This window comes from Martes martes (assembly GCF_963455335.1).
Source record: "Martes martes genome assembly, chromosome: 3".
Taxonomy (NCBI): Eukaryota; Metazoa; Chordata; class Mammalia; order Carnivora; family Mustelidae; genus Martes; species Martes martes.
Window position 1 is genome coordinate 109,396,420 of NC_137890.1, and position 13,822 is coordinate 109,410,241.

The 13,822-nt window shown below is 37.4% G+C and overlaps 1 protein-coding gene across 1 annotated transcript in view; it reads left to right on the forward strand.

Moving 5' to 3' along the window:
* The window catches only part of KYNU (kynureninase), a 110,228-nt gene that overhangs the window by 28,881 nt on the left and 67,525 nt on the right, over positions 1–13,822 (forward strand). Inside the window, exon 4 of the mRNA XM_080799321.1 lies at positions 8,078–8,160. Coding sequence (XP_080655447.1) covers positions 8,078–8,160 — 83 coding nt within the window. The remainder of the gene's footprint in view (positions 1–8,077; positions 8,161–13,822) is intronic.

The following is a 13,822-nucleotide window of genomic DNA, read 5'->3' on the forward strand; positions in this document are numbered from 1 at the left end:
CATTTTGTACAATAGCCAAGATACAGAAGCAACCCACGTGTCCATCAACAGATCAATAGAGAAGATGTGGGGTGTATATATATATATATATATATATATATATATGCACATGTATTACTCAGCCATAAAAAGGAATGAAATCTTGCCATCTGCAGCAACATGGATGGATCTAGATAGCGTAATGCTAAGTAAAATAAGTCAGTCAGAGGAAGACAAATACCATGATTCCACTCATTTCTGGAACTTAAGAAACAAAACAAACGGACAAAGAGAAAAAAAGGAGGCAAAAAAAAAAAAAAGTCTCGACTAAAGAGAACAACACACTGATGGCTACCAGAGGGGAGGTGGTAGGGGATGGGCAAAAAAGGTGGAGGGGATTAAGAGTACACTACATGATGAGTATGGAGTAATGCATAGAACTGTTGCATCACTATACTGTATACCTGAAACAGGTGAACTCTGTATGTTCATTTTGCTTGAATTTTTAAAAAAAGGAAAAATACTAAAATGAGTAGAAATAGTTTAAAAATATATCTTGAATATTAAAATCTGAAAATAGACACAAGGAGGAAGCCAAACCCAAAGGTCAGAAAAAAATGAATGCAGGAAAATGAAACTAAGTTAGATAAGAACTCTGACCAAGACATTTGGCTCTTATTCAAACTCCAAATGTCTTCTTTCTTCAGTTTTCATGCCTCTGGTCTTTCATATTGGGAACAGTACCTCTTTTTAAAGTTTATTTTACACTGACTGTGCTAATGATCACTACCACAGGCATTAGATTACACTGCAAAGTTCTTAATTTCAGTGGTTAAGAATATAAATTTGTACCTCAATGCAAAAATCATAGAGGTTTATATAATTTATTAAGCCTGTTATAACTGTATCTGCATAACTTGTATGCATAAATTGAAAAATAAATATCACCACATTTGGAAGCATTTTGCACTAGCAGGTTTTAGTATTTAAAAAATGAGGGTCATACTTAATAAAAATGGTTAATATTCATTTTTGGCCTTAATATAAAAGAGAGCAGAGAATTAGATTGAATTTGAACTTTAGAGTGTGTCCTTGCCTTTTGGATATTCATTCAGCAAGGCTGTGCATTTTTATCCTTTAGGCATTTAAAAAAGATGCTGCCCTGCTATCTTATTCATCTCTTTGTGATTACCCTGCTTTATTAGACTGGTTGATTATTTTCGAGACTTTAAAGTTATATTCCAGGAAAGTGCCTCTCTGTCATAACACCCTTCTATTGTTGTTAACTTCCAATTTTATATTTTACCTTGTGACAATAGAAAATTAGAGAATCTTAATACCTTCTACTGATTTTTCATTAGACAGATGATTCAGTAAAGAGGTACATATTAATGCTTCAGGCAGTGTAAACTACATTGAAAAGACTCTGAGAAAAAGATCAGGGAGCTTCTAGTTAGTTTTATTTTGTCTTTGCTTAGTTTTATTTAGTCTTCTTGCTTTCAGTGGTGGTGGGCCCAGTCAGTGTCACACCCCCTGTCTCCCTGTTGATGTCAGTGGTGGTTGAGGGGCAAGGTCAAAATCATGTTGTTCTATCTCACTGTCCATTTTTTATCTCAAAAGTGTTTGTTCATTATTTCTTTGGTCCTAAATAGTTAACTTAAAATTTTTCTTTGGCCTTTTCCAGCTAAGGTTCTGTTGGGAGGAAAACTTCCTCTATCAGTTTACATCCTATTCATTGAGGGCCTGTGGATTCGTCGATAAGAGATAGCTAACCCAAGTTTCTTTCAGGGGCATGCGAAAGTACTCTACAAAAAAATGATTCACTCAATCACTAAAGAAAAGGTTTATATACCAGTTTAACCAAAGGAGGCAGTTTTAGGGCTTCAGTAGGAAGTATAGAAAGTTCTATCGGGTCTTTTCATTCTGATAATAATGGGCGTCTCTTTCCTGGCTGGAAGCTCCCCGAGAGGGAGAAGATGGGTGGCATCTGAATTTGCACCTCCTGGTGTTGAGTCACTTTCCATCTGTGAGTGGGCTAATGGTAGCTGTATTTTCAGAAGAGTCTCCTTAAGTTGAGGAGTGTTTCTTTCTTAGGCCGCTGGCCGCTCACATGCTTTTAGTTTAAAGTAATAATCTTGCCACTGTGGAAGGGCTGTTGGTCCCTTGACTTCCCTTTCTGAATATTGATTTTGTTTTTGTGCTAAATATCCTCACACATGTTTGGTTTGCCTCTAGATCCAGCCTCCCATTATTGTGGTGAGTTTTCCTGATTACCTGTCCTCTTCACCTTCTCCAGCCCCATGTCTGCCATACCTCTTAGTTGATAACCAAATCAGGCCAGTGCCTTTCTCTCTTCTTGACCAGTGGAAGATTTCGAGAAGGACTGAGTCAAAGAGAGCTACACAGTTACTAAATACACTAATGCAAACTGAAATTAGTTGCTTAACAGGAAAAAAAAAAAAAAACTAGAAATTTATAATCTTGACCGTAACATAAAAATCAGAGGGTCCTTTGGCTAAGTGAGATATTTTTCTGGGATATTGATAACAAGTCTGACTGGCCATCGAAGCCGTATAAGGTAAGAAATACCACTTGGCTCATGGCTGTTAATGTCCTTGTCTCTATCTTTTATGTCCTATCACAGCCATACTACCTACTTATCTACAAAATAAACTGTCACTGACCATAGGGTAGCCTGATTTTATAATTCATACAGCTACCAACTTTGATTACTTATGCAAGAGGAAAGTCAAGAACAGAGGCATACTTAGAAATATTTTGGGCGCTTAATGATTTCTTCTAAAACTTTTTAATTTATTTAAGACAAAGCAATGAAAATAAAGCACTTCTATGAGTTTTCAAATGCTTATTATTGTTATCTTGCAACTGTATGATTTCTTAAGTAGATTACTTCACTTGGAAGAATTAAATTTGTGCAATAATAATATTTCGATATTTTTGACATTCTGAAATAGAAAAATTTCATGGTGATTTGACTCATTTGATATATAATAGTTAATTACCAGCCAAATGAGTTTATAACGGTAAGAAATAGCATTAATAGGGGTCTGTGAGTTTGCCAGAATTTTTTTAGAACATTTAATACTACATATTTATATATTAAGGATTTATTAGTGGCCCATATTATTTAAAGAAAAATAACATGGACTAATAATCACAGTGGGAAAGATGGGCTAGAAGAGGAAGATACATCCATTCTGAAGAGCACATTGTTAAGTTGAGAAATGTATATTATGTCCCTAAGATACAACCACAATATTTTAGGTCTTCTGCGTTGTCTTATCTATTTGATAAATGGTTTTCTTTCTTTTCATAGGAGCAAAAACTTGACCCAGTTGTGTCTTTATAGGGATGCTTCTAAGCCCTGCGTGACTTTAGGTAGGCTTACTTAATAAGAAAACAGCCCACTGAATTACATATTAGGAACTAACTGCGTGGTTAGAGGGCAGTGACTGACTTGGACGGCAGTTTGTGTGTGGTCAGGCATGCTCTTGAGACACTGCAGTCTCATTCAGTTCATGTTTTCCTTTAAAAAAAAAAGTGTATTCTGGGGAGAAAAAATGCTCCCTCTACCGCCCCAATTCAACAACTGACCTATAAAATAAACTGACAAGACATAGATTAACAGGAATTAATAATTACTACTTATTAATTATTAATATGAGCATGAGGGCTTCCTGGGTTGGGGGGGAGTGATTACCAAAAAAAAGAAATCCATGAGATTTGAAAACTTACATGTCATCTTGATAGGGGTAGGGGAGGAGGATATAGGCCACTTTAAGAAGAGAATAAATGATTTTTAGAAAGGATGAAAGGCACTTAGAAGAATAGATAGGAGATGTGATGGTTTGTGACAAAATCTTCTGGGTGTGGTCTCGACTCTGGGCTCCTCTCCGAGGACCGGAGTCAATCTTTTGTGGTTGACAAAATTGCTGAGGGAGGGATTGATGGTAGTTGAGTTCTTTTGGAGTGTTGGGTCCATCAGCGAGACTGATACAAAGCGAAGGTCAAGCAAAGCTTTATTTCGCGCCAAGCATCGAGAATCAAACTGACCGGCCAGGGCTGTCTCTTGCAAAGAGGCGACCCCTCCCTGCCTCACAGACTAACTTTTATAGAGCAAAGGCCATGTGGTCAAGCCTGGCCACACACAGGTGACCAACTGAATTACAATTCACCCCGTAGTAGCTATTTGAACTAGCCTATCACTCTGGTCAGAATTGGTGCCCAATAGGCAGGGCCCACATTCTTGGGTGGTTAGGGAGGTGCTTTCCTGATTGGATGTCTCCACCCAGCTTGACTCATCCCTGTATTCTGGGCTCTGTTACCTCCCCCTGACCTGACACGTCCTGGTATATGGGCTCCATTATCAGGGACTGGTCAGTCACATTCTACTGGTTTCCCAGACTTGTTTCTAAGTAAGTTCCTGGGGGGGGTGGGAGGGGGCAGTGTCAATCTAAGTTCACTGCATAAACAACAAAATGGCTCCCTCTGGCTAAGCAGGCCCTTATATGGAGGACCTGTCTTTAGGCAGATGGGGAAGTTCTGAGGAAGGTTATCCCTACATGCACTGTTTTTCAGATGCCTTCAGCTCAAGATAATCTTTATGCTAAAGAGGCAAATTTTGCTGCACCGCCCTTCGGTATGAATAAGAAAGTATGACATGTTAAACAAAGATTTTCCTGCATCTAGAGATGTAGGAAAATGTAGGTGGCTAATCACCAATTGGGTCACAGATTTAAAAAAAAAAAAAAAGTGGTGGTCTTAAGGATTGTGTGATGTCTTATTTGTTTCCTTATGGGGTGGGGGGAGCAGGGAGGAAGAAGCTTTTAAAAGCCTGGCTACTACTTATTTTGTAGGATGGTTAAAGCAGAGTCCTCTTTCAAAGAGGATCCTCTATTAACTTCCTAATTTGATTTTACATCCTGAAATCTAATTTCGTGAGCAGATAGCACTCCCTAGATATCTCAGAGAACACCCCACTTGGGGGAATGATTAATGCCACAGCCATGAGGGAACTGCCTGCCAGGCTCTTTTCCTTTGCAGCACTGGAAAAGAAGTTTGCAACTACGTTGCAAGTATATTGGGCAGTTGTGAATGAGAGCAATGTCATCTTTCTTAACTCTGATACCTATGTTTAAAACTGCACTGTAATCTACATCAAGGCCTTATAAAGACAGGCCACTTTAGTTGGAGTTTATTGGGGTAACAACTTCCTAACTTCCTAAATACATTTCACTACCCTAGGCTTAGTAGACTGACAAAAAGGAAAGAAGCAGACTGTGTGTGTGTGTGTGATATTTTAAAGGTGGGGGGCGATGCCAGAATTGCAGGAAGACACATACTCTTAAAGATTATTACCATGGTGTCTACCAGAGTGAGAAGTAGGTGGCCTGCTAGTCTGAGACATAAATTCTCTGAGGCAGAACATAGAATTTTACTACCTAAATGTAATAAGATGTATTGTGCTATCAGCAAGGCCAGGAGCTCTGTGTGATTAAAATAAAAAAGGGTCCAAGTATCTGCCTTTAACTACCATTTAATGATAATGATTTTTGTCTTTAGCATTTATATTGGAAGTCAAGAAAGAGGCAAGCTGCAGGCTATCCAATAGTAATATGAATAATAATCACTGGCAATTGCCCTTCTCTTCCTCCTTAGTTCTTATAGTCTCTGCTTATTCACAGAGAGAGTCCTTTTCCTTCATCTCAGTTTATATGGTAATCAAAATATTAGTTTAAAAATTGCATTGTACCCCACATGCCCATGCTGTAGATTTACAATAGGGCAGAGTCAGAAAGGGGTGCTATGGGCCGATCTCTTTTACATGTAATCTTACTTATTTTTCACATTCATCCTTTCAGGTACATATTGCCACCCCTTTACTTTCACCAGCTTTATCAGCTTATAATACATGTAGTCTCATAACCAGTGGTGACCTGGAATTGGCTCACACCAGCAATGAAAGCCAGTCATTAAATATTGAGGATTTTAGTTAATGCCAGGAAATGGACCACAGGGGATATTCACATCATGAAAATCAACAAAGGGTAAAAACAGAGCTCCAGTCGTCTTATTACCCCACTACTCTCTTGGGGAGAGAAAATTATTTTCCCCAGACCAGACCCTTCTGAGTTCTTAGCTGAGACCCTTGTAATAAAAGACAGCTTAGCAGGAGGGAAAAAAACCGCACAAGTTATTAGGATGCATAGCTCTTGTACACATTGTTGGGTCCCCCAATAATGGGTCTGTGATTAAAGGAGCGAGACTGATACAAAGCGAAGGTCAAGCAAAGCTTTATTTCGCGCCAAGCATCAAGAATCTCTTACAGAGAGCGCGCCCCTCCCTGCTTTCCAGACTAACTTTTATACAGCAAAGGCCATGTGGGCCTGGCCACACACAGGTGGCTAATTGAATTACAATTCACCCCATAGTAGCTATGCAACCCAGCCCACCACGTTGGTAGCTAGGAGACAGTATGCGCCCCCACTGATTGAATGTCTCTGCCTGACCTGACCCACCCTTGTATTTGGGCCATTACCTGGGACTGGTTTCCTGGACTTGCTTTTAAGTAAGTTCCCCTGCAGGGGGCAAGGTCAATTTAAGTTTTACTGAATAAACAACAAAATGGCAGTTCAACTGGGGTGGGGCCTCTCTGGCTGAATAGGCCCTTACAACATGGGAGACAAAACATGGGGGAGAAAGGACCCCCACCCTCCCCCCCAGTGATGACTTAGAATTCAGGCTTAAATCCTATCTGAATAAGGAAAGGAGAAGTGGATGTAGGCCACTTAGGGGAAAACATGTGATTTTTAGGAAAGGTGACAGAGCCCTTAGAAGAATAGATAAAAGATAGGATAGGTTGTGACAAAGCCAGTCTGAGCGTGGTGTTGACTTCTGGTCTCTTCTCCTATGACAAGACTCAATCTTCCCTGGTTGATGAAACTCCTGGGGAGGTGATTTTATGGCTACTGAGTTCCTTTTGAAAAATCTCTCTTCAAGCAGTTAGGGGAGTTCAGAGAGACCCTCTCACTGCACTTGCTGTTTTTCAAGTGCCTATAACTCAAGATAATCAGTCTACCACAGTGACATATTTTGGGGTGACATTCTGCTACCCTTCACCTCTGAGAGCAAGTTTACCACTCACTCCTGCCAGCTTACTGAATTTCAGAGTATAGATTAAAGCACAGTTTGCACTATGCAGAAAATACAGGCTCATTCCTTTCTCCAACTTTAGGGAGTTTTTTAATTCCTAGGGAATTAAGAATTAATTCTGGGCTTCCTGCCACAAGTGTGCCCCCGCACATTTAGTCCCTCCCACCTTGATTCTTTGTTTCAGTTTCTTCTTCTATATTTCAAATGTATTTCCTTCCTCATTTAATGAAAACTTATTGAGAATGGAAGTTCTCTTACCTATTCTGTGTTTTGCCATTTATGCCTGCCGGGATACTTACTAGAATAATAATATTGAGCTAGAATATTGTAGATGAAATTGCCAGAAAATAGGTAAAGATGTAATGTTGACTTTGATTATTGCCAAGTTTGTCTACTTAAAATGTCATCACAAATACAGTCACATTTTATACACTTTGATTTGGTGTACAGATTATAACTATATTTAAAAACTGAATTTATAAGCATTTTAATTTCTAGCCTCAAAGAATAGTAGCCATATTTTACTATAGATACTACTGTGTGCTACAGGTATGCAAGTATAATGTTCCAAGAGTCTTAATTTTCAAAATAAAGAAAAAAAAATAACATCTTAGGTTCTAAAATAGAGAAAAAGAAAAATAAAGAAGTAGGCAGTCTCTGTTACCCTCCAACAAAAAGAAAATTAGAGAAATTAAGCAATGACAAGTTAAAAAGGTAGAATCCTTAAGTATTACTTTTGGTTCTAAAGAAGCATGATTTTATGTAATTACTAAAACATTACAAAGACTCATTTAGAAATGTCTAGTTGCTGATGCTGATGTATGAAAAATTACACACACACACACACACACACACACACACACGCACACATACACACACACATACAAACAAACCTAATAGAGTTTATGCCCCTTTTCAATTTCAGGGGAGCTTATGGTCATGACCTAGGAAAACGTCCTTGGATTACAGGAGATGAGACTATTGTAGGCCTTATGAATGACATTGTAGGTAAGTACAAAAAGGTTTTTTCCCAAAGGAATCATAAAAGCATTATCATTTAGATATAAACCTGGATTATAAAGTCAAAAATCTTATTGAAGAATATCCTGGTTTTCTATTTTTACCTGTAACAGTAAAGAAAGAATGAACATACTGTTAATTGAGACTTGAAGGCTATAGGGAACATAACTGGGTTATTTGGCACAAAAATAAAATATTTAATTATGTTTTCTTGCATATTTTAAAACTAATATGTACTCCCCAATAAAGAGCACATGTATTGTATTTATTTATAAATAAACTGATTTTTTTTTAGGATTTTTTATTTATATATTTGACAGAGATCACAAGTAGGCAGAGAGGCAGGCAGAGAGTGGTTGGGAAGCAGGCTCCCCACTGAGCAGAGAGCCCCACGAAGGCTGATCCCAGGACCCTGAGATCATGACCCAAGCCGAAGGCAGAGGCCTAACCCACTGAGCCACCCAGGCACCCCAAACTGTTTTCTTAAAAATCAACTTAAATGAATTTTATAACATTTCATTATATGATAAACACTAACCTTTACGTGCTAAAATCCTAAAACACCAATCAGGTTTTGGCTCATTTCAATTTAATCCACAGTGACTAATTCTAAAATTAAGCTGAGAATTGTTGGAAATAATATGGTTTTTGATATTCTTTGGTTTGTAATGTGTTTTCTAAAGTGAGTTATATATACTCTAGGTAGTACTTAAGATAGTTTTAGATGGTAAACGTGTTAACATTAAAAAAAAGTAACTTAATTGGGTTGAATATTGAGGTTTGCTTGAAATCTTACATGATATTCAGGGTATTGAAAAAAATTAACGATATTTCAGCAGTTGGAGTGGGGTCTGTTTAGAGGACTTTGGGAAATCCCAACTTTCATAATGCTTTTTCAAACCTCACTCCTTTATTGCTTCATCCCAATTGCATCTTGGTCAGAAGACAATAATCAACGTGAGCTGGGAGAAAGTGGAATTAGAGTGGGGACAGTAGGACTTACATCCAGAAAGAATTACAGTAATTGACAAACCATGAAAACCTGAGAAATACCTTGTTTATTCAGAAATGACTTTTGAACTTCTGCTGTGTGTCAGGACTTGTGGTGTAGGCCCTGAGGATAAAATGGTGAGTAGATAAAATAGTAAGAAGCCTCATCGTCTTTATCCCATGAGATATCCTCATGGGACTCCCATACAGGAAGATAGCCCCCAAAATGTAAAATTAATATATACATATAATCATATAATACAGAGAAATTAAAAAAAAATCATTGGCATTAGTGCTTCAAAAGAGGGAATGGTGGAGGGACTGAACATAAGCATTTAAGTACTCTATATTTTTTTTCCCCTGAACTCTCACTAAACAACTCTTACTGGAATTTAAAAAAAATATTTAAAAATAAAAAGCATAAATCCCAAAGAACAAATAGAGCAAAGTAGATGATGGGAGCATTTGGGAGTTTGATAACAAGTGGATAAGTGGTAACTGCTTTTGCGGGGGGAAAAAAAAAAGTAAACCAAATCTTTATCTCCCAATGGAAAGAAAACAGAAAGCCACCCACTTTACACCGCAGAACCTTCAAAAGTCTGGAAATTACAATAAGCGTCTCTAGAAGTGGGAGTAAAATAGGAATAAAAAAGAGAGATGTGTTGAAAGTCTGTTTAAAATTCAGTTAGAATGCCAGCTCCCTTTGCCTGTTTTATGCTGCCAGGTGAATCCTTCTCCCGAGATGACTGGGTGAGTCCCTGGAGAAGGGAGATGAAGACTCCCAAGGGAGGATATGTGTACCATATTAGTCTGCTCAGGCTGTCATAACCAAATACTACAGACTGGGTGGTTTCCACAACAGACGTTTGTTCACAGTTCTGGATGGAGGCCAGAAGTCAGAGATCCAGGGGTTGTTTAGTGGTTGGACACTGTTCCTGGGTTGTACATGGTTGCTTTCTGTGTCTTCACCTGGCCTTTCCTCCGTTCACACTCAGAGACAAAGAGAACTGTGGTGTCTCTCTTCTTACAAAGACACCAGTCCTGTTGGATTAAGACCTCTCACCCTTAAAACTTCATTTAACCCTTATTGCCTCCTCTAGGGCCTGTCTCCAAATACAGTCGCATCGGGGGTTGGGATTTGAACATACGAATTTCAGCAGGACACAGTTTAGTCTATAACATATTCCTTGGTGAAAACAAAAGAATTAAAATAAATGTTTATCCACTTCTGTTCTAATTGTGTATCCAGTATCTATGCAGGAAACTGGAACAGTTTCTCTGTGACGTTTGGACAACCTAAAGATTTTTTTTTTTTTTAAGATTTTATTTATTGATTTGACAGACAGAGAGAAGTAGGCAGAGAGGCAGGCAGAGAGAGGGAGGAAGGGAAACAGTCTCCCTACTGAGCAGAGAGCCCCATGCGGGGCTCGATCCCAGGACCCTGGGATCAGGACCTGAGCCAAAGGCAGAGGCTTTAACCCACTGAGCCACCCAGGGGCCCCAACCTAAACATTCTAAAGTTTTCCCCGTACAATGGCTCAGTGGGGTCCCCTCACAACAAACCCCACCACAATCACAGTGGAAAAACGCACTCGTGTGTGATACAGCCCAAATTACCAGACTTCTAAGGAAAATCCATTTTTAGTTTATGAACCATAAGAATATATTACCCGGTCAAGAAGTTGAAAAAGAAAATAGAAGTGTTGTAAGAAAAAGTAAGTTCTGTTTCCTAATAGCTATACTGAGTAACCATTACGCTATATACATTTCTGTTTTATGTGGTTATATTATAGGATCAGAATATTGACTCCTAGTTTAAAATAACAGATTTAAGTACAAACCAAAGTGATCACTTCTATTCCAAACACATGGAGATGATAGAAAAACATTAGAGTAAAAAACATACAGCAACACTAAAAAAAAAATTAATTAATTAATTTAAAAAAAATCAATAGAAATTTCTACCAGAAATGCTGCCATTGATAAGGAAAAGAGCAGTTGGAAGCCTGGAAGCACAGTCTTTTCAGGGCAGCACATGAAGCCAGGCTGTGTGCACAGAGCCTGAAGCCAGACCCTCTCAAGGAGCCCCAGGGTGAATCTGCACAGCTCTGAATGCCTAAGGCTGGGACCCAAGGCCAGAGTGGAGGTCAGTTAGGCAAGTGAAGGTGAGAACCTGGCATCTCCTACCAGGCTAGTCAGGTTCTTGGGAACAGCACTTGATCGGGTGTTAGTATTATATTATATTATATTATATTATATTATATTATATTATATACACTAGAGGATTGTGTATATTCTGTTGGAGCAAACTACCACCTAAGTAATCCTGGATTGTATTTAAGGGTGTGTTGTTAAATAGTTGTTGAGTAATGCTTCCATTTGTGTTCATTTTCTAGAAGCTAATTATATGCATTCAAATGTCTAACATGTAAAAGACCCGAAACAAACCTGGATTAATTTGACCTGAGCATATATGTTCAGTTTAGCTGTGGGTTTTGTTTTGTTTTGTTTTTTTCCTTACTAGGTTTGCTTTCATAACATAAACTGCATTCTAATCCTGTTATTTTATGCTTAATATTTATCATCCTCTAAAAAGGGAGTTAAGGATGTTTATATACAGGCCAGGGAAGTGGGAAGGTGAGATTTATTTATGAAGCTAGTAAACCCTACAAAAAGATTTCCTTTGACCATTTAAAACTTTATAGCTCTAGTGAAACTTATTAAATATGCAAGTATTTTATTTGCCCAGCAAATACATCACTGAAATTTCAAATGAGGCATCTCTCATTATAATTACTAAGAAAGATGGGGGAAAAAAACCCACTAGTCAAATTTATTCAGAAAAATAAAAGGATTCAACTTATTAAAAATATATATTTATTAACTCTAGCTTTGGGGACTTTTCCATGTCTTTGAAATACCATACAAAATTATCATACATATGGGACAAACTTTATTTTTTATGGTTTTGTCCTGAATGTTGTATTAATTAAATTACAGACATTTGACCCTAATGATACGAGCTACAAAAGATAACAATTCCTTATTGAAATAAACACAGTCACTTTCATAGAAATGAAGCTCAAGAAACAATATGTATTTTATTTATTACATATATCATAATTATTATGTATCATAAGTAACAATAAGCATATATAACATATAAGTTATTTAAGGTAGTCTTTCCAAAGTCTCAAGTCATTTATGACATACATATTACAATATTTTATTTGAAATGTTGTCAGTGAACAAAGGTAATTTTTAGTTTAATTCTGAGTTTATTAAATGTCTGTTTTGTTCTTTCCAATTCACGTTTTATCAGAAGAAATATTTCTATTATTTTTTTGTTGAACAAAGGAATGTGAATTGACCCTCTACAAAGTGTATTAGAAACAATATTTTAAAAACTTGGTACTTAGTAACTATTATCTCTCAAGTTTCTTTACTTTGTAAATTGTGTATATTAGAGAAATGATTCTTTCTTTCTTCTTTTTTTTTTTTTTTAAGATTTTATTTATTTGTTTGAGAGAGAGAGAGCATGAGAAGAGGGAGGGTCAGAGGGAGAAGCAGACTCCTTGCCGAGCAGGGAGCCTGATGTGGGACTCGAGCCCGGGACTCCAGGATCATGACCTGAGCTGAAGGCAGTCGCTTAACCAACTGAGCCACCCAGGCACCCAAGAAATGATTCTTAAGATGAAAAATGAGAAGTTCACCCTATTTGTTTTATTAGGAATAGATTATTTTTTAGAAAGTGTTTTTAAATATATTTGTGTTTAGATTATCTTATTTGTTGCAGATCCCACCAGTTTCCCTTTTTGCCTGGATCACTAGGAAATTTTGAGAAAATTTGATTGAATTAAATGTAGCAAAGTTTCTGTTTCTCATCTGCATACCTTGTACTCTTTTGCTTTTTTTCATCATTCTTCCTCAGTTTGTAACCCAAATAACCTCAAATCCTGCTTGGAAGTGGAGGCTGCATAAATCATGAAGTAATTAAAATAATTGTGTGGCAAGTACTGTAAAAACCAGCAGAAGTCAAATTTATTTTTGCTACCTGCAAGCTACACAGATGTGTCATGAGCAAACAGACACTTTGTACATTTGGGGCGATGATCGACTCTTCCAGGTTCTCAAAGCCACAGTCTTTATTTCACCATAAAATTTCCCAAAAACAAGTAACAGGAGGATAATAAAAATTACTGTGTGTACAAATTGATAGACTGGATAGAGAGGAGGAGGAGACAATGAGCAATTGTATTTTTTCATAGATGTAGAAAATAATTTCAATTTCAGATGAGAAAGAAAACTGTTAATAAAACATTTTATATAGCGCCAACAATTCTGCAAAACATGGAATAAGTTTCCCTTATAATTAATGTCATATTATCAAGATGCTAGAAATAGAATTGCTGAAGAATGTTATTAGTATTATTATTAAGCCTACTTCTCCCTGGGTACATAAAAATCATAAAGGGCTAGATACATGCATTTCAGCTTATAAAAATGTTGTAATGTGGTCATAAATTTGCTTTATGAAACTTGGGGTTGACCCTCCGAGAAGCAATAATCCCTAGAAGCTGTCTCCAGTTAACAAAACTTCATGCACTAGCCACCTCTGGAGGCCACAGGAATTTACAACTTGAAAGAGTGGAAAGTTCTC